General features: G+C 33.7%; 1 protein-coding gene across 3 annotated transcripts in view; it reads right to left on the bottom strand.

The window, feature by feature from the left end:
• Nucleotides 1–365: 365 nt before the first annotated feature.
• Gs2 (glutamine synthetase 2) overlaps nucleotides 366–22,368 on the bottom strand; it is a 29,816-nt gene continuing 7,813 nt past the window's right edge. For 2 of the 3 annotated variants that reach the window (XM_077412383.1, XM_077412385.1), the window contains exons 2-4: nucleotides 5,478–5,668; nucleotides 4,459–4,907; nucleotides 2,971–4,083 (exon numbers count right to left, since the gene is read on the bottom strand). In XM_077412383.1, coding sequence (XP_077268509.1) covers nucleotides 3,607–4,083; nucleotides 4,459–4,907; nucleotides 5,478–5,661 — 1,110 coding nt within the window. In that variant the 5' untranslated portion in view covers nucleotides 5,662–5,668 and the 3' untranslated portion in view covers nucleotides 2,971–3,606. Of the gene's footprint in view, nucleotides 2,414–2,665; nucleotides 4,084–4,458; nucleotides 4,908–5,477; nucleotides 5,669–13,508; nucleotides 13,773–22,368 lie in introns of those variants that run through there. The other variant, XM_077412382.1, reaches the window with a different exon arrangement.

The raw sequence follows: 22,368 nt of genomic DNA, 5'->3' as shown, positions 1-22,368 counted from the left end.
TATTCGTTATGACGTTATTCGTGTTCATTTTCATTATCTTACGAAGAAGGATATCCGTATACTTTATTGTCGCGGTACCAATGCGATGGCCTTAAATAAATTCAAACACATTGATATAAGCTTTCTTATTTATGGGATCTGTTTTTGAGAAAGGGTTAGCATATAAACTCTATACGTATTTCACTCGTACACGAAGTGCTTCGAGAGAAAGGGATGTACATCGGCAGGAGAATTCCAGTTTCGAAAGCATTTAAAATTAGAAGAAGTGAAGAGAAAAGAATGAATCGCTTAACTGCGTAAATATATAGCTGTTTCAAGTCTCGTATCAAGTTAGAGTTTCGCATCTAATAAATTTGAGAATGATGGAAAGATAAAACTTCTTTATTTATAACAATTGTTATAATATATGTACCCTTATAATCCTCTAAAAATTTATCTGTCGACGTTAACTGTCGCGTCTCCGAACTATCGCTTTGGCAACGGTCGACACCACCTTCCTTCGGAGCCACCGCGTACGTTTTCCGTCTCCGTAAACCTAGTATAGTCTCGCCTTAAACTTACGAAATAATAAACTTTCTTAAACGTAATTAATTGCGCTAACTTTCTACATATTTACTAGATATACTGCTCGTGCGACGTACTTGCAAGAATGTCGCATGAACGTCGAAGAAGGCAAGTCGCGAATCGATTTACTCTCTAGCGGTCGATCGTCACACCCTTCTCGCATATCCCTAAGGATACATCCTTATATAATATTTTCACGTTACACTACATTTTATCAATGGTGACTTTCAATTTTACATGTGCGACCATGAGAGACTCAACATCCGTTACTCTCGGACAACTTTCTTTTCACTTAGAAATATTCGAGAGCATCGACAATCGCGGCTCTCATCTAACCGGATAACGAAGAATAGACGTTGGATGGCATCATTCTTCGTCTGAAAGTATCGATATTTCCGTCGAACTATATGGAACGTGCTGTATACGATGAGCTAACTATAGCTTCTGTAAGAAAAACATGGGCGTTTCAGCAAAACGCTCGGTTCGATGGATGTCATAGGCACCTATTATCTTTCACGCACTCTTAAATTATCTCTCAGATCTTGTTGCCGCCTCGATTTCGCACGCATGTACATTGTGTTTTCTTGATAAATTATATTAAACGTAATTTCCACGCTGTGTAACGTCATAAAATTCAGATTTGGATGACAGATTGGATAATTTAGCGTTAAAAAGTGTTAGAAACGAATCTGCTTCAAAGTTCGATGTGATCTTTACATAAGTGAAGCTTAGAATTTAATGATGAACACAATCTCTCATATCAAATACGAATAACCGAAAACTCAGAATTATTTTAGCGGCTACATTATCAGGTCGTATTCGTAGTCCAAGCTTAAATCGAAATCATAATTCACGTGAAGATCGCCTTATTTTTCTCGAGTTTATCTTGTGTCTAATTTTGTAACAACGAAGATATATTCAGAATTGATTCTTCTCGTTTCTTTTAAGATATATTTTTAATCGTTAGATTTTGATATAACATATTTTTAATATACATATATTTAATATTATTAAACAACATTTTTAATAAAATACTTATTTCTTAAATATGTTATTTTAAAGGCAAAATAACTATTTCAATAATGAAAATTGTGTTTCTAGAGAGGATATTAGATTTTTTTTCTTGATAAGCTCTATCTCAGTCTTGTAATTACTGTATATTTTTTAAATAAAAATAACATCTGGAAAACATAATACCAATTTCAATTAAAATGTCGTTCAAGGCAAGGAATGTGATATGAGAGCACGATAAGAGTAAAAGTTCAGTTAGTAGCGAAGTTGTTTATTATAAAAATTTCGATTCCTTGCAATTTCATTTTGCACACGCAACATTGCTTTTAAATATAAAATAACAAATACTTGTAAATTTTAATATGTTTAAAACTTTTATCTAGAACTTTTCACGCGTTAAACAAATTGTCTTGCCTTCCCATAACAACTATTCATCCGGGCTAAAGTAAGGACAGCTTGTATTTTATTTCTTTCTTCTAAACACTATTTGATTAAAGCACAGTAATTACAATATACCTAGCTGCAATATATGCAATTATATATACAAAAATATAATGCAAACGCCTTAATCCATAAAGTATTCATCACGTTAATTTGATATTATGTCAAGTGAGGCATCGTCTCAAGTGATAACTTGTTCCGACCATCTCACTATTCCAGTCGCTTACAATACACAATATAATATGTACATAATTTGCAAGTGACTGCATGTATAGTTTAAAGTAATTGTATTATATTTTATGTATGTTTATATATATTTATTATGTGTATACATGTATGAATTTATATATGATGTTATATTTAAAATGATACATTTAAATTAATTAAATTTAATCACCTCCTTTCGATAGTCGTTAAACGGCTGTTTTTCCCGTATGTTTAGGCTTCGTTTTATGGCTGTTTGTTTATTGTCGAAAGAAAAGAGTAGTTTTCGGCCAATTTTGGAAGTGTTCTGAAACAATCTATAGTGATGTTTTATTGAAATGTCTTTTTATTTGAAAATGGCATGCACAACAAAATTGGGTGTTTTCCTCGCCTCGATAGTAAGAATTCAATATGGCCGCGGTGACTACCCAGGAGCCTTAAAAACAAAAACTGTCGACATAATAGCACCGATAAAACTAAATGGTAATAACGGTCAAGTTTTAAGCTTTCTAAAAAAATTAAAAACATTATAAAATATATTAAAAATATAATTATGCTAGAACTTTATGGTTAAATTTCTTTTCTAAAAATTGGATTTTTTCTCATTTTTGTTTCACGATTTGCTTCACATTCAACAGTTTTACGCGCGCAAAAGAAGTCGGTGCATGTATGACGATTAATATGTTACGAACTTCCCTTAATTTGCTTACTTATTTCTACATTGTTTTTTTGTATTTATATAGTATTATATTCTTTATGCTATTTTCAAACAATGCGTATAAACTTCTTTATTCTCCTGATTTCTTCTCGTGTTGCTTTCTAAAATGGTATTATAAAATCTATAAAAAGACGAGCTTCAGGAAGCGATTTAACGCGATTAACTTGAACAGTAACATATGCCTCGCACTTATAATTACAAGCTCGGTTTTTTAATTTAAACCTAACCTAATATTTATATCCTGACTATGCCGAGCTGGCATCGACAATCCAAATAAATCGATCGCGAATCAATGGTCCGCTCTGCTCTTCTCTAAACAATAATATCTTATCCATAACGTGAACAGTTAAAGAGAACCGAACCGATCAATATCAGGTAACACTAACCGGTCAATTCTCTTTCGGCATTTGCCGTGCCCGATCGTTAATGGCACAAATTTTGTTTTTGTAGAACCTGCAGTTAAGCATTTCGAATGATACTTAATAAGACGCTGATTGTTCAAATTTTGCGCTACTTTTCCGGCAGATAAGTTCAACATTACCGTTCCAAATAAAGAAACAGACAGGATTCTAAGTTCTACAAGTAATTGTACGCTCCAGGTGTATGCGAGTGTGTGCGTGTCGGTCCGGCGTGTCTTCCACGCGCACCCTCGTCGCCGCGCGGCTTTATTATTCGTTGAGCATGCAAGTACGGACCAGGGCGTCGCAAACGGAGTAGGGATCGCAATTGCTGCTAGGTCTCCTGTCTTCCAGGTAGCCCTTCTTATCCTCAGCGACGCCACGGGGAATGCGGATGCTGACGTTTCGATTGGCCACCCCGGCACTGAAGTCATGGATATTGCTGGTCTCGCACTTGCCAGTCAGCCTGCGCTCATTGTCCTTCCCTCCGCGCGGATCGTACGCCTGGATGTGTCTGAGATGTTGCTTGCTGAGCTTGTCGATCGCCTTCTCGATCTCGGCGATACCGTTTTCGCCGCGCATCGCCTTCGTCGAGAAGTTGGTGTGGGCACCGGCGCCGTTCCACGAGCCGTCGACCGGTTTCGGGTCCAGGGTGACGATCACACCGTATTCTTCGGCGACGCGCTGCAGGATAAATCGAGCGATCCAAAGATCGTCTCCCGCTTCGATGCCCGTGCATGGTCCCACCTGGATCCATAGTAAAAAACATAATATTAACTCTTCGTAGAGGCGGTCCCGCAAAAGAACTTTATAAATTATATTTCGAGGAGTCTCGAGTTACGCAAAGTCCGTAAATTAAGTTTCTGATAAGTATCATTTTCAAATTAAACCTGCGACAGAGCAAAGATCCTAAACTATATTTCTACTACAACACAAACACCTAAAGCTAAATCTTCAGTTAAATCGGAGTTTGTTGTCCGATTAGAACATCACGGTTAACGTTGAGATTCTATAAGAATCTCCTGATCTTTCGTTGGTGACAAATGAACTTCAAAGTTATAAGGAGAACAACGCTAGACGTATTCTCTCTGCTTTTCTTTATTTCAGCTTCGATTTGCTCACCTGGAACTCCCATTGCGAGGGCATCACCTCGGCATTGGTCCCAGCGAGCTTCACGCCGGCGTAGAGGCAGGCTCTGTAATGGGCCTCGACGATCTCGCGACCGATCACTTTATCGGCGCCGACGCCGCAATAATAGGGACCCTGTGGGCCCGGGAAACCATTCTTGGGCCAACCGAGCGGCCTACCGTCGAAGTCCAACAGAGTGTACTCTTGCTCGATACCGAACCAGGGTTCCTGATCCTTGACAGACTCCATCGCTTGGTTTGCGCGATATCGCTTGTTCGACTTCGTTGGCGTCTTGTCGCTGTAGTAAGTGTCGCAGAGCACGAGCTTGTTGTTACCACGACGGAAGGGATCGTTATAAATCGCCACCGGGTAGAGGAATATATCACTGTTGGCACCGTCGGCCTGGTACGTCGAGCTGCCGTCGTAAGTCCATGTTGGCAGATCTTGGAAAGATAATTGAGTTTGGTATAATATCGTATAGAAATAGCGATCAATTATAAAGCAGGTCACGTTTACTGAAGCTTTTTCCTCAGCAAATCAACGATTCGATTTTCTCCAATTACAATTTTCCGCGAGCAATTTCATGAAAAATCGTTACCAACTTATTGATTTTTATATACTCGTGTTGTACACTTATAATAAATACTTTAATAATTAGTCCTTACTCTTGAAGGATATATGTTTAAAGTAAACTTCGAAATGTAAAGGTCTAAAAATCAATATTCCGATGAAATGTTCAAATTTGTTTTCTTTCCGAGAGAAATCTGTCGATTAAATGAGAAACAGGAGTTGCCATTTATCGATATCCATTGATACGATTTGATCCATTAATGGCTTTCATTTTTTCATCAAATTTTTAATTTAAAAAAAGACATTCTAATTATTAACAAATAATTGGTATGTAATGTAATTAGCATATTTAATCTGTAAACCTCGATTTATTTTCGAAACATTATAATTTGAGCGTAAAATGTATGAAATTTTAACACCTATCAAATTATTAATATGCTTACCGGCAGGATGTTTCGGCACAGAACTCAAAGTTCTGGTCTTGCTACGTAAACCTTCGCCAGTACCATCAATCCAGATGTACTTCGCCTGGATCGCATTTTCCGGCTGGGGCAGATCGAGATATTTTTGCAACAAAGTCTTGTCCAACGCCGCATTCGGCGAATCCTTCAGCATACTGCGCGACATAGTGGTACTATAACAAAAATATATTAAAGATTAATAAAAATAAATATACTTTTGCGAATATCGGAATCATTTTTCGTATAGCACGGAGAATATATGAATTAGGAGGGAGCTATAATCGTAAAGTGCAAAAATCTTCTATCAAAAGAAAAGATTTTCTTTTCTCTTTCTATATATATATATATGTATATATATATATATATATATATATATATATAATCATAATAGTATAATTATATATTACAGTATTTAACTCATATTTCAGATAATTGCATACACGTGCCTATCATTGAGTTACGTAATTTACGAACATTTTCTCACACGCGCGCACGTTCCATATCGTTCCAAACAAAAAATGATACCGTAAAAAACAAGATCATGCATTTATTTACATTATAGTTCTACTAATTTTGTATTATAATCTATTTTTTATGTTCGCATCAAAAGCTTTGCGTGTTATAATAGCTCGATCTTGATATGTCCGATTTAAATAAATTTCGCATCGACTTTAGGCTGATGCGGAGGAAAGTTCATTTCGACTCAAGGATCTCATCTCGTCGGCGCGTCTCGCTCGTGTATCGTGAAGAAAGCGCTTCCTGGAAAGCGAAACCGTGACAAACAGGCTTAAGACGGCCGCGTGGCATCGCGCATATCGCCCGTCCTCGATCGGCTGGCGACGGCGGCGACGGCACGACGCGCGTGCCATGCCGCATCCTGTGATGCCGATGCAATGCGCGCGCGAAGGAAAGGCTGTAATTGTGGTGGTGCCGTGAAAAGATATAGGTGCGCCCACATATAGGGGCTTCACGCGCGGAGCACGCGAGGCGTGCGTGCGCCTCGGCGTGCTCCGGACTCCGGGCTCCGGGCTCCGGACTCCGGCGCGGCGTGTCGGAGCCTCGACCGTCGCGTTGCGTTGGCGCGCAACGACTGGATTTTTCTTCTGGTTCCTCGCCGAAAACCTTCGCGGCTAAATTCTCCGACGAACGACCATTAAACCTAAGGTCGAAACAGATACGGAATTTCCCTGGTCCTTATTAGAAGTATCGTGTAATATCTGTTTGGTCCTATAGGGGTTTAACAGTTCAAACTGATTTCCATATAAGTCTGGAACGATAATCGTTCTACGTGTTACTTTCCGGTAGTTTTCCAACACAAATCTTTCCACTCCACCGGTGGAACTTTTACATCGCAAAGTAGGACAGATATTCCTTCTCCGGTATCGGACGATATTGGAACTTAAATTCATTTATTTAATTAACATCGTTTTTCGGTTGTGTGTGTGTGAAGACTCTGTGTAGTTCGAAACGTCCCGACGTAGTACATATTATTGAGATTGAAATGAACTTTTAAATTTAACGTCGACCATTTGCTCGATTATTGACCCTTGTTTTTCCATTGTTGATATTGGAACTTTTATTTTCTTTCGATGAAGCTTTTATAAAGCAATTGAATCTATGTTGCTAACGGTTTTACTTTACTTTTCCTCGAAAACATGATCGCGCGATTATAAAGCGCTTTTAAGATCCTAACACTTATGTACGTCGTGTACGTGTGTAATCAAGGTCCGATGCCATAAAAGTCGCATCGCGAGTGGGAAGTGATCGAAACGATCCTGGGACGAGAGGATCGATCGAGCAGAAAATTTTCGACTCTCAACTTTCGTCTCGGCAAGGCTAAGTGTACTTTTTGTACAATGTTTTTTCCGGCGATTGCGTAATTCACGCTGATCGTGATCGAATGCTCGCGGGTTCGAAATTCCATCGTTATCTCTGATTTATAGATAAGACGTACATCCGCAAGTCATAAAAATTGTTTTCGACAAATAAGATGATTTTACGATTATCGCGAGATTTATCAGCTCTCGTACTTAAATTTTATTGGCATTATCTGTTTATCCTCAAATTGTTATCTTAAGAAGACATGCAACAAAGTGATATGGAATCCAGAATGCACAACTTTTAACTTTTTTTAGATTCTTCGAAACAAATTTAAAATTTAAATTTAAATTTTAACTTTAAAATTAACATGCTTTTCAAATGTGCCATTAAAAGCGCATGTCTTCTTGCAAAAAAAATAAATCGAATGAAGATCAAACTTCTGTTTTAAATGCAACTTGTTTTACAGTTTATTCTTCGCTTGATTTAAAAAAAAAACTTTATCTGCAGATACATATTTTTAGAATTAGTCGTTAATACATGTTTAAAATCGAATTTGAGTTTTCTATTATTAGTTTTGTTTGCTATTATTAATTGAGCTAATAATAGTAGGACAATATTAGTATAGAAATAATTCTTTGGCTGATGTTTCGGGGTTCTGGTGCCGGCAGTTGGTACACGTTACACGAACTTTGATCTTAATTTGGAGAGTGTCGATATGGTGCTGCGTTCCTAGGATTAATAATTGTAATGCGAAAGATGTTCGCTTACGTCATTTCGACATTACATAATTAGTGCCACGCGTCTTTCGTCGTCGCTGTAAAGACACGATAGAACTCCGGAGAACGATATGTCTAGAAATCAATGGATTTATACCTGATTCATCTCGTGGAATTGCGAGAGATTATCTCTTTCGATGAATATCAATTTCTAGTATATAGCTACTGTGTGATTTGAAAATAATTAATTTTTCAGAGCTTTATACTTATATCAGAAATGTGTGCGTCACTTTTTTTCCAAAAGCTTATGTGACGTATCTTGTATATAATTGATATAGCATGCATTAGGGCTGTCAGACAAAAAAAATTGAGCCCTGTATTATCTTCGATCACGTGCGATAAAGAAGTCACTTTTGTGCAATACGTACATAATCGTCTTAATCATTCAATCGATTAGTTATATGCTTGACGGATGGTGACCTACTTTTGTGACAATTGCGAGACGATTGCGACCAATCGAATGTCTGAGACTGCAATTGACAGTCTGACAAGTACAATTTTTCAAGCGTTTTAAACCGTAAATAAGCAATAAGTCTTATTTATTTATTTAACAGCCGCACTAATAACACTGATAATACAATATATTTTACGATATCTCGATGTAACTTGAGTTTTTCAGCTGGGAGCAATGAAAATCGTGTGACATTTTTCAAAAATCAAGTCAAACATGTAACATCTCGTATAGTAAAAATTTTATACTTTCCGTTGAGATGAATTTATGTTCCTCGTTGGGAATTCGACATTTATTATAGTACTAAATTAACTGTTTGATTGAAATCGACCTCTTGTCATTAAATATATATTTAAATAATATATTTAATAATGTATATATTTAATTAATCATCACTAATATATTTAATATTATTAAGCATTTATATATATATATATACAATCAATGTAAATTACAAACACAATAGCTTAGCGAACAATTGCTTTTGTTCGGTGTTCCTCTTCGCGCATCCTTATTCGGATTTTTTGTTTTCGTTCACAATCTACGAGCTCGGGGAAAGACTGAAGGATGAAAATAAGTGCGGAGGTTAATGTACTTCCTGCTGAACTCGCGTGGATGCAGGGTTGAGTGTAATACGTGACGATCAGCGACCTTTGCTCGATCCGAGTACGCTGTTTTGCCATAAGCGGCCAATATAGTGCGCACGTGCGCGTCAATGCGTCACTTCGCTCGCGTATCTGGACACGTGGGCAGAAAATGTCTCGAGAAATATGACATATACCATCTGCATTAGCGTTAATGCCTCGACACGCGCTCACAATTCGAGCACTCCTTTCTCTCTCTTATAAACGAGCTAAAAGTCAAAAACGAAAAAGATTTATCACGGTGAATCTAGAAGTTCACACGAGAATATCACGTCAAGAGATCCAGGCATGACACACGCTGAAGAAAGCCATCCTCGAATGCTGACTGCGGTCGTTTACGTCGTATATTTATACGTTTTCTTTCGTTCGGCATTTCGGTTTTATTCCAGCGATTCGGTGTGATGACTATATGTGCAGGGCACTGCCGACGTGTTTGGATTTCCACATGATTCGGCCGCAAAATTTTCCTTACAAATTTTTCCAAACTCGGATAGCGAAACAATATAAATTTGTCGTCACTTGTAATGTCAGTGTGAATGTTTATTTACGCGTTCTGTTACGCGACGAACTGTCGATGTATTTCATCAAGTTCTCCGACCCGTCGTTATATTGGTCCATTTTCTTTGAGTATTTTGAAAGAAATGCAATTATATGGATATATTTATAAATTTAAAATTTATCAATATATTAACAAAAAACGTTTTATTTAATCGTTATTAAATGTTATAGGATATTTTACAATAATTCCGTATAGTAAAATATTTCATATTATGCTGTGCGTACAATTTACCGTTGGATATAATCGGACATTCGCGATTTCTCTTAACTCACATACTCACATATATACAGAAAACGGATGCGGTTCACTGCGTAAAGAACCTCCCGCGAGAGGTTTTGTGGTTAAATTTTTACTCGCACTATGTTCGCGCATTTTGATGACTCGCGCAATAAGGTCAGTCGGGATTAAACGTATAATTTACCGATTTTTAGATTAATCGACGTTTGTAAAAAGCATCTGGGACGAACGAAAAAAAGAAAAAGAAAATAAAAATGTATATAATAAGGTGAAAGAAGGCGCGTGGAAACCTACTTTGGACGAAGCCATCCTTGACCCTATTACATACATGTATAAACACTAGCCCTGGAATCCGTTATAAAAGCTGATCACGCTCTTTTTAACTTAAAACAAGGAATGATAAAAAGTATCATCTTTCGACGTGAATAAAGAAGCATTTCATCGACGGGAGAAAAATAGCGATAAAAGTACAATTGACGTATGTACCTCCTTAGCAAACGGTTTACATCGGTAGTTCGTAAGACGTCGCGACACGAATCGGCACGTGCTGGCTTCTCTCAGAATGTAGTTCAAGAAAATTCCTTAAAAATGCGTAATTTTCTCGTTTGATTCTCGACGATGTTCAATTATTTTATAAGTTACTTGGCATTTATTTTGTTTCTTTTATCAACGTATTGCCTCTTTCAAATTCGGAGATAGAGTTTTTAAAAATAAAATTGTCAAAATTAGCTGCAAAAGATTTAACAGATGATACATTGCTTCTTGTGCTTCTGTAATCAATATTGATATAACGTTTCCAGTAAACGAAATTGTTGTAACGTCATACCAATAAACGAAATGTATTATTATCGTAACTCGCTAAGCATTCGTTGCGTATTATGATATATGTATATGTATAAAATATTTGTACGTTTATACTTAATTTATATTAAGCTTAACTGATTCTACTTTTTTGCCTATAAGTATGAATCTTTCATTTGTTTTTCAGATTTCTAATAATCGTCAATTTCTAATATCGCCAAAGAAATTTCGTATCAACACTGTAATTTACTCTTATGATATCTCAATATATTTAATAAGAACAAATTAAATCTTAATTTAATTTGTTTTTATTAAAATAACAATATCCGAGTATACCAGTATCTTGATACCAATTATTATTATTTTCCTTTTCTTTATTCCATTTGCGTATGACTTTCGTTTAATTCTTTCGTTGCATGTTGTGTTCCTGGTTCTGTTCCTTTTATCAGCATTTCAGTCCGGTCTTTATCAAAAAATGACGACATTCGAAGCTCTTCTTCCGTAAGAGAATGGCTTGCGCGAGAGTAAAGTGACTTCTGAGGATGCCTCTCGTACATACACACAATACAAATACTCACGCTGAGAACACGCGTAATTTATTTGAAATTTTATCTCGCTAGTTGCTATACAAAAGTACCTAATTCTATTTGTTCTAACTTTGACATTTAAATATCAGAGAATTATCCGAGATCCCGTAACTCCGTTATAAGTATCGTTATCTGACTCCGAGAAAGGCTACTTTTGTTAACGAATGCATAATGCATTTCAATATCGCAGACCAGTTTCAGTTTCCAGTCGACGTTAAATTGCCGTAAAAATAGCGACGCGTTATCGCGGCATCGTGATAAGTGATGTGTGCGAGGAGGCGAGATTATAAATAATTGGGACGCGCGTATATGAATAACCTCGACGAGACTTTCCTTCAAAGTTGTATGTATTTCAAATCAATATATTGAGATTTTGATACAAAGAGTGTCTTTGAAAGTATTCTGCGTATTTCCTAGAAGCGTAAGGAATATTCAAATTCGAGTGACAGCACACGAATAAGATAGACCCAGATATGTGCGTAAATTTATATTTATATATTACATATTATATATTTAATTGTATTAGTATACATTATTTTTAACGCAAATATATATATATATATATATATATATATATATGAAATAATATATGATATATATATATATATAAATATATATATATACTTAAAAACTATTCTATTTTATATCATATATTATTTCTAATTTATTTCATTCTAATATCATTTCAACGATTTCTTTCATCAAAAGTTTTTCAATTTATTATTCTCATTACTCACGTTGTTACATTCGTCAGATTATTTTAATTGTACACGTTATATATATTTTTTATTTTATATTTTACTTTGATTAATCCTGTTCGTAATGAATTATCATATGTGAAAAATTCACAAACAAATCCTCTACATAGCGTCATGTTAAGTCGCGTCCTTTCACTCGTGTTCATCAGAAACCTGCTTTGTAATGAAGCGAAAGCTTCACGGCTACCGACCTTAACTTTGGCCACATTCCATTAACCACGGGATCATTAATCTCACAGAATCGCCCATTGCCGTAACTCCCGTTCTAACAGCAAGGCGCAATCATTTACGAGTAAAGCACCGTAACGACGGTCAATATCAGGTTATTAAATGCAAAGTTGTTGATATTAGCTTCTTCTGTCACTCATTATCTTAAATAAATTATAGCTGTGCGATTATGCATTGTACGATTGCTTCAAGCAATATTTTGTCTCTTATTTTCAAGAAATTTTGATTTATTGCAGTTTGTTTTACGGCCTAATCAGTTGTGATTTACGAGCGACACATTTGTAGGTATTTAAAGAACGACAAAATGTAGCAAAGACGACTTAGATATCGACCAATAAGAATTGAATTGAAACACCACTCAAAGCATGTAGCTAAAAATTTTTTCTTATCAATTCAAAAAATTTTGGTTTGAAGATATAAACTTCAAACGTAAAAGATGGAAATATTATACATTCCAAAAATTTATATAAAAGAAGCATTAAGAAATTATTTTACTGCCAAAAATATACACAATAATTATTACATAAAATGACGGTTATAAAATAGTTTGAACTAATTGTCGAAAAACTCAACTTTTATTTAATAAAAATTAACACTGTTAATTCGATTATTTGTACTTGAATGCCTACTGATTTTATAATAGAATTAATAAAAGTTATACAATTACAGCTCTTTTATTAATTTCTCTAACTAACAGACGTCCCTCATCAAATCAATTAGCTAATTAAATTTTAATCATTATATCTAATTAAAATTTAGTTTAAAGCAATTCAATTCAAAACTTGATTAATCAATATAATTAATTTTAGAAATTCAAGAATTATAGAGAATAAAATCTGGTTTATTTTTTCTTAAAAGAAAAATCAATTTTAAATTGTTCTATAGTATTGTTAAAGATACCGCGACGGTTTTGAAAGTTTATTTATTGAAAGATTAATGCCAATTTTTGGCCGATGATAGGTTTGTTCTTTCAAACTGCACATCTTTTACTAGTTCTTCTTCAAAATGTGGATGCATATTTTGACTAACGTACGGCTAAAAAGAATAAGTCTAACATATGCATATTCGAACAGTCTGGAGACTCTCTGTCCTAATTAATGAGTTAAAGATCCAAGCACCGATCAATCCCAATAAATTTGGTCTCTACGAACCTGAGACTAAAACATCTGCTGACGGCGATCCATGATTTTTGCTCGGTCATTGCGGCGCGCAAGAGCTTTGGCCCGCAAATCCTGACGAGAACGTTGGTGCCCATCGTTGCGGAATTTCGCCTTGTATAGGTTCGCGAAAAAGATTCTCGGTCCTTTGCGCGTTTCGACAGAGAAGAGGCGAGAGAGAAAGAAAGAAAAGAGAGCGAACGAAAATAGAGCAACACCGAGTAGAAAGCACGTGGGAGCAACGCACCCTGAGAACTGGTCGACAAGGAGTGAGAGTGGTACCATTTATATAGCCGCCCCTCCCCAATCAACGCCTCAGGAGGCCCGAGAGTCGAGTCTTCGACTCTTTCGAGCCTCTTCGCGATGACGCGAGGCGCGGAAGATCCCGCGATTGGCGATAAACAAACCACTCGGCCTCACCTGTTGTCGCCCACCTGATCGGACAACAAGTGTGATTATGCCACGTGTCGAATACCAGAGTCTTTCGACTAACTCGCTGTTTATTCGTGCTAAAAGTTAAAGTTGCTTTTTACTGTTTCAAACATCACTGACAGAGAACGAGAGAGAGAGAGAGAGAGAGAGAGAGAGAGAGAGAGAGAGAGAGAGAGAGAGAGAGAGAGAGAGAGAGAGAAACTCACGTGCCGGAAAAGCGGAAATCTTATAACTCAAACAGTGCTAATAAATCTCGATAATTGTTTTTATTGGATAATTTTGGCTGTTATATATAGATATAACTTCTTTACATTTCTCGTCGACTATATTTGCGGAAATAATGCTCCACAACTGATGCAAATAATTTCCTAATTAGCGCGTGGTCAATTAACTCCACGATTCAAGAGATAGCATTAGACACGACGAGAGACGGGGGCTCGTCCGCGGTGTTAATTTTATCTTCCTCGTTTCGAGGAGACAGTAAATTTTCAAGTAGATGCTACAGATCTTGTCCACAGTTACCGCATATGACTATACATCGGTGCTCTAAATCATCACGTCATTAATATTTTACTGCTGTATCATTAATTATCGTGAGAGTTTCTATTTTGTATTATTCTTTGTACTATTATGACTTATTATTATTCTTTTGCAACACGGTATTTCGAAAGCATAAACTTTAGTATATATTATAGAATTTGGAAATACACTTAAATGTGTTGAAATATTATTTTCTATACTAATATACATATAATTGGTATCGTTAATTATTTTTGAATTTTTATTTTAAATGTAAATTAGTAGAAGTGGATAAAAGCATAATAAATATAATAAAAATGAATAAGACTAATGTGCTATCATACAACAAACAACAGAGGTTTGCTCTTACAAAATATAAATCGAATCTGTTACATGTATAATAACTCTAATTGATAATACTTGTTTTCGATGTATAATGGAATAAATATAGAAATTTAAAAAGTACGATAAAAGTGAGGTTTGAATTTACTTGCTCGTTTACGATCAAAATTAAGATAAATAAACAAACTGCAACGAGACGAGTTAAAAGCTGTCGAGACGTTTTGTGGCTGAAACACCAATTGGTCGAACCACAATATGCAGGCGGAAATGAAAGAAGAGAAATAAAATGTGTCACGCGCGGTTGGCACGTTTATTGAATAAAAAATGCTAACGTGGATAATGGAGCATTCAAAAGAGTGATTATTCAAGTAGTTAATTGTCGTGAGAACCCCATGTTAAGAGTGAAAATGTGGTCATTGACTTCCGAAAGATTAACCGATGTTGTTTTTGGATGTTTTCATTGTGACTTTATAAATAAATGTTTGATAAATATAAAGAATCGATTATATCAAATTTAAGATGCTATAATTTAATTATTCTTTGACTTATTTAAATATCAATCGTAAACACGAATTATTCTTAAAAGATAATAATTTAAAAATAAGCATATAAAATTATTGCCAACAGTAATTTAATAGTTAAATGCAAACAAGTACTGTGAATCAGTGACTATTCACTGATTCAGATTTAGAGAGTACTGAAATTAAATAGACGATTAAATTATAATTATTTGATTTAAAGCTATATTTTATGTATGGTATAATATGGAAAGAGAATAGGGAGAAACGAGAATAATTATATAAAATAAAAAAAAGATGTATTATTACATATTATAAATATAACAAGGTATATATATATATATATATATATATATATATACAATATATAATTCATAAAAGTACAAGATCATAATTTATTTTTCATAAATTCAAAGCGTCGAATGCTATAATTCTCGAGTTTTAAAGGCCGAGAATTAAGACTTAATATACCTACAAATGGATTCGCAAATTAACGTATAACTGATCGATATTTGAACTAGCAGGAATGTAAGTATACACTTTGCGTTCACGTGATCACTCGTTTAATCAGTTCACGGACAATGTTTACGCGACGCGTTACGCACGATTAACACATACTCGCAAATATGTCAAGATATCTGCATACATGAAAGGCAAATCCACGTTAATTGATTATTACGAGAATCGCGGTGGGACAACTAGAGATGGTCAATAAATTTCCATGATTATTCAATGTAGGTGGTACGATCGATTTAACGGACTTCGCACGTGACTAACTTTCACACGTGAATTTTTTATAAGTACGCGTCTTTGAACACGTTATTAATTTAATAGCGATACAGCAGGTGAGCTTACTTTAATGCTTAAAAATGCACGAAATGTGTTTACGTTTTAATTTGAATTTCCTGAATGTTATTTTATATATATAATATGCTATAAACTAATATTACATGATGTTATAAGCTTAGTTAAACATAAATATAAAATAAAATTATTATATGTATGAATGAAATTATAAGAAATTATAATTATTTAAACAACGTATAATACGTAGAGAAATTTATTTAAACATTTTGAATTAAATTAATAAGTCTAATTATAAGACTTGGACTTATAATTAGATTAATTCAATACGGATACCAAAATTATTTTAAATTTTAGGCTTTTATTTAGCTCGCCCTTCTATACTATATTCGTGGATTTCAGAATTTTGTAATGTGTAATTTGTTCAGACAAACACAGAGATGCCTTTTTCAGATAAATAAATAAGTTATTTTTAAATTATTTAATAATTTAATTATTTTAAATCGTTAAACAATAAACGTGAAAAATCTCTTAAGCACTGCATTCGCTATCAAAATGGAAAATAGTCATATCTTGAGTCATATCTTCAACATGTAATAAGTTCTGTAAAAAATACGGGAAAGAAGAAATGTATGATTTTATGTGAAGTCTGACACACTAATTGTTTTCATTACGCAAGTGAATAAGAGCTTTATGATTCTCTCAGCATCATAGTTATGATTATTTTTTAGCATTGGTTTATATATTTAACAATAATTCATTATCCGAATTTGCATCCAGATATTCTGATGCTATATCCGAATTCCGAAGACAATGAATTTAATCTTCCTAAATAAGTAAAAAAAGAAGAGGGAGAGAGAGAGAGAGAGAGAGAGAGAGAGAGAGAGAGAGAGGAGAGAGAGAAGATTCTTATACTTTCAAAATATAAAAAGTAAAAGTTGCCGCAGAAGTAAATATTTTCTTATTTTTTTTTAAAAGGTTTTTTTCTCAAAATATTCCACTGATTCATTGATAATTTCTAGTATGCAACTGATCTCTCCTCCTTACTTATTTGCTGCCGTACAAAAAATAAAAATGTCGAACTTTCTATTTATCTTATTATTGCTTACGAGGTTTCTGTCCTTGTGAATATGCTAAATAATTAACTCTCTCTCTCTCTCTTTCTCTCTCTCTCATTTTTTTATTTTAACTATTTGAATATACAAATATATTCCAATTTAATTATTAATCATTTTTACAACATTGAAATGTTGTAAAAATTCTATAAAATGTTTCAGAATTAACATACGCGATCAATTTATTATCATCTTTCTTTAAATGACAGACAAAAACATAATTTCGTAAATTTTTCTACGACAAAACAAACTTTATATACCATACCATATATCTCTTTTTTTTTATTAAAGAAAAAATTCACATCTCTCTTCGTACATTGATAATTGTAAGAGAAATCAAATTATATCCCCCGCGTGACTAACGTCATTAAAGACATGTATTAATTACTTTAATCAGTGAATTGTTAAAGCGAATATTACGTCAATGCGATTAATTAATCACTATGAATTTGCGTTGGTTTTACATTTATCATTTAAAATAATTGCTTATTTTTACAAAGCGCTATTAATTATTATATCAAGCGTCATTATCTGTCGGTGAAAATTTTATTCGTCGCTAATCTAATGGGACAGGGGCTCCAATATATAATTTTAATCAATATAAAAACGATATAAATAGTAAATGTTAAATTTATCTATTCTAATATGAATTTATTGTACTGTACATACAGAGTGCTAAAATTAAAAAACCTATAAATAAAATGTTAAATAGTTTATATATCAATAATATAATTGTATATAAATATATTTTTCACTATAATTAATAAAACTGTATGTTAAAAACTTGCGATCTTGCAAACATTGAAGAATCTTGCAGACCTCCTCAGACTGAGGTAAACTATAAAAGGAGATTAGCACAATTCAGCATAAAATGATTAAATCGGTCATTAATGTCGATCGTTACGATAACTGGATGGACGAACATTTAACAACACAACAAATTAGTATATATATACTTATTTGAAATAAGTTATTTCAGCATATATTAATAGCAATTTCTTAATTTTACCAGTATATGCTGACGATAATATATTCGTTTTTAACCATTCAGCCGATTGCAAAATCACAATGTATCGTTGACCTCTCCGTCGCTGCCTTCCGCAGATAAATTCTAAATCACGTATCTCACGAGACGTATGACGTCTAACGAATGACGATATTCAGGAAATTCGATTTCGACAAACCATAAACAGATTATGTCCACGGAGTTCAGAAAAATAAAGAAAGAGTGTTGCAAAATCTTAATTATAATCTTTAATTATTTGACATACACAGTTCTTTTCATTATTATTCACCTATAAAGATTCAAAGTCCTTCGAGGTCCTAAGATTCCCTTTTATAGAATAAAAATTTATATAAACACATTAAAACAATATGAGGGCGCATTTTTAAATACATTTTATACATAACATTATATATTTTATATTAATTACGTTTTATATAATATATAATAATATTGTACAAAATACAGATTATAATAGCATATGTCTCTGTATCACTTAGGGCCGGTTTCTTTGAGAAAAGCGACGGTACGTTCCCATTGAATCTACCTTTTGGTCGATAAAATTACTTACTTATTCGCTACCATAGACAGCGATCGATCTTCTTCTACGTTACATATAATTTACTAACATAATGTCAATCGAATGTTGATCTAAATTAAACCTCTCTTTCAGATTACGATATTTGTTTAAGACTTCATTCTGCTGTATCTGTGTCAAAAGATCTTTACAGAAATTTTATTTACTGACAATGAGTTTGAAATAAAAAAAGAAAAAAATCTCGTACGATGAGTTCAAGTATAAAATTTGTTTGCATATGCAGATAAAGTGTAAGTGATAAAAGATATCGCGCTAATTAGTTACTGATTGTGAGTGTTACTACTGACAGGTACTCGTAACACACGTGAGAAAATCCGAATTTTATAAGCGACACAATGTGTGTCGATAAACGCCCATTTAATTATAGATAAGCTCCGCATATCGACGGTGAACAGTATAGCTTTTCAGCGTTCGGGAAAATATACAAACATAAATATTTTACACAAGAGACATACTAATTCTACTAGACAACGTTTAGATAATTTTAGGGTAAACAATAATGAGTGAACAGGACCATGTGAATCTTACAATTAATTATATAGAGAATATGCCATTTTTGATCTGGCTGGATTTTGGTAACCTATATTAATATTTATTTCTGTGTAAATTTTGTATATTTTTTCCAACTCAGTAAACTGCGCGCCAATTATTTGTTGATCTTAAAATATTTTTTATTGGAATATGACATAATCAATAATCGATAATCGGTTTAACTTTGATGCTCTAATAAGCATTCTTTTTAAATCACTGTAAAAAATTTATTGCAAAAATTAACCCCAGTGGTCAAACCTGAATCTCCCTACAATTTGTAATGGCCATCTTTACTAATTCAATCACTGAGCTATGTAAATTAAAAAATTTTGATAAATGAAATTGACCGCAAACTGTAATTAACTCCAATTGTATTTCTTATAGTCTTTTCAATCAGAAACTAATCTCATAATCGTAGCTTGATAAAATTTAAAGAATCAAGAAATGATTGAAGTTCGAAAACATACTTCAACGATAAGCCGTAAGTTAACGATAACGTAAAATAAATTAACGTGTAGCAAAATCAAATATCACTTTATCGAAATGCCATATTGATAAGGAACTGAGCAAACATTTATTTTGTTTCATATGTGAGAAGAAAATCGATATACCTTTAAATCTTATATTCTGCTTTTGATTTTTAAAATTAAATAGATTATAGTTGTATAGCAAAAAGTAACTTCCTAAAAAGTAAAATAATTTTTTAACTTATAAAAAATAACTTTTTAAACTAAATGAGTCGAGGAATAACCACTATCGAAATATAATTATTTTTTTAAGATTAAAATCGTAAATAGAACAACATAATTTTTAACAATAAAGTTTGTAATTATTATAAAAATACTAGGAGATGACGATTTTGATTTCACAATCATCATAAAATAAAATTACTAAAAAATTATAATTACTTTGTCATACAAAATTTTTATTTGTATTACTTCGTGTTGTGCTTTAGAGTACAGCAATAACAAGGACTGCAACAGTACGGCGAATCTGCGTTGATAACAATTTTTAAAAAATAAACTGCAGTGTCACTTGCACAGCGTTTCGCGCATTTTTATTTATGTCACGTTACGTTACGAATTTACGAGGTCGCACGGTAAAGTACGGAAGCGGGCAAAGCGTTCCACTGACCTACACTTGCCATCAGTCAATGGTTCTTATATAGATCACTCATTTAAGGACTTAACCCCTTTCGAATATATCTATTTGCGGAAATCAAATATATTTGCAGGCCGCGTTTCGCGAGGCTGACATATGACAGCAGGAGAGATCGATGTCTTATGCAGATGCAGGACGCCCGCGCGAAACAAAATTTTTCGTTACAGAGCTTTGTTTATGTCACATGCTGACGTCTTTGCAAAAATGTGTGCGCCAATGTATGCGCGGATCTTATATCCACTGCAAGAATAGCAACCAACTGCAGTCTGGTTATAATCGATATTTCGATCGTTCGATATGTAACGCGGGATATTTATTGAAATATAAGAAAACTGGCATTTATCTACATACATATATATCCACTCATAAAATAAAAATAAAAAAATTTATAAATGCATAAACAAAATTACTTGAAATATTATAAATATACATATACATAATCCATACATATATATGACGTTATATTTTTAAAAAATGTAGAAATTTATTTCACAATTAGAGAGATTAAATTTTAATAAAAATTAATTAAGTTATTTTGAAATATTTTAGCATTTTTAGGGGGGGGAGCGTATTATTTTCCTAGATTTAAGATTTAAAATAAAATTTTGTCATCTCTCTCTCTCTCTCTCTCTCTCTCTCTCTCTCTCTCTCTCTCTCTCTCCCCTCCCTTTCATAGACTAGTGGAATTTCTGATTTTAATTGTGCGGCAGGTTTCGTAGGTATGTTTTCAGATGAAGAGCCTCACGCTGGGCGTCACAGTCGGTGGACCAAATTGAAAAGAAGCCGTGAAGTCAATCAAGAGTGTCAATTACGACTCGAAAGGAAGACGCTCATGCGTTTAAGGAATTTTAGGTGCACACACTCTTTGGTCTTTAACAGATATCGATATCTATATCGAAATAATGTGGAACATTCTATAATGCTGTTACGAAAATTTTCACGTTATTTTAATATCATATAAAATTTCCAAAAGTTTTTAAAAATTATCTTACACTATGTGAAATAAGCGGATTTCATTGAGGTTCATTGATGCTTTGTAAAGCCCTACAACGTTTATATTTGCACTATGTCTACTTTATTGATCGGAAGTTATGTCGAAGTAAAGACATCTGTATTGCCGAGATGTAATTCATTCATATCCCTTTTATTTTTTATTTTTTATGGACAGGCGACTACTATATATATGAAAAATTTTACACAACAAAAATTACACAACTCGCGCTTCTTCTAAAAATTGTCAATACAAAATAATATAATATTAATAATCAGAAGATCGTTTAATTTATTTTATCGAAACATTAGATCGCGAAAAACAAGATCAATCGGGTTTCCATTGCGGATGTCGCCTTATAAAATTCTGTTTTATATATCGAAGTCTGTTTCGTTAATTCTTAATATAATATAAAATATTACTGTGGGAGCAACGGTCCGTTATACCGTGCCAAGTTTCCGGAACGTACTATATTTGTTGCTTCTCAGAGTCGAACGAACAATGACAGTATAATCATGCCAACTATTTCCGGCACACCGTCACCAAGGGCATTCTGTAAAAGTCCTCACTGCCAAGGAACCCATTTCCTTTGTTTTATTCGTATAAGTTAAATTGAAGAAAAATAAAGAGCAATTAAGCTCTATACTTTAATATGCTTACTTATTTATTTTCACTTAGGCCTAGTTGCACCAACGTCGCATAACTTTAACCTTACAAAGCTTAACTTACTCTTCGTCTCTTTCTAAGGGGGACAGTTAGACAGTTCAGCTAAGGTTAAAGTTATGTGACGTTAATGTAACCGGACCTTAATATTTTATACATAACTATTTGTTTTAATCT

Source organism: Temnothorax americanus, unplaced genomic scaffold (assembly GCF_048541705.1).
Source record: "Temnothorax americanus isolate GAGA-0224 unplaced genomic scaffold, ASM4854170v1 Scaffold30, whole genome shotgun sequence".
In the NCBI taxonomy this organism is placed as follows: Eukaryota; Metazoa; Arthropoda; class Insecta; order Hymenoptera; family Formicidae; genus Temnothorax; species Temnothorax americanus.
The sequence above is the reverse complement of the archived record's forward strand: the minus strand, read 5'-3'. Positions and strand labels throughout refer to the sequence as shown.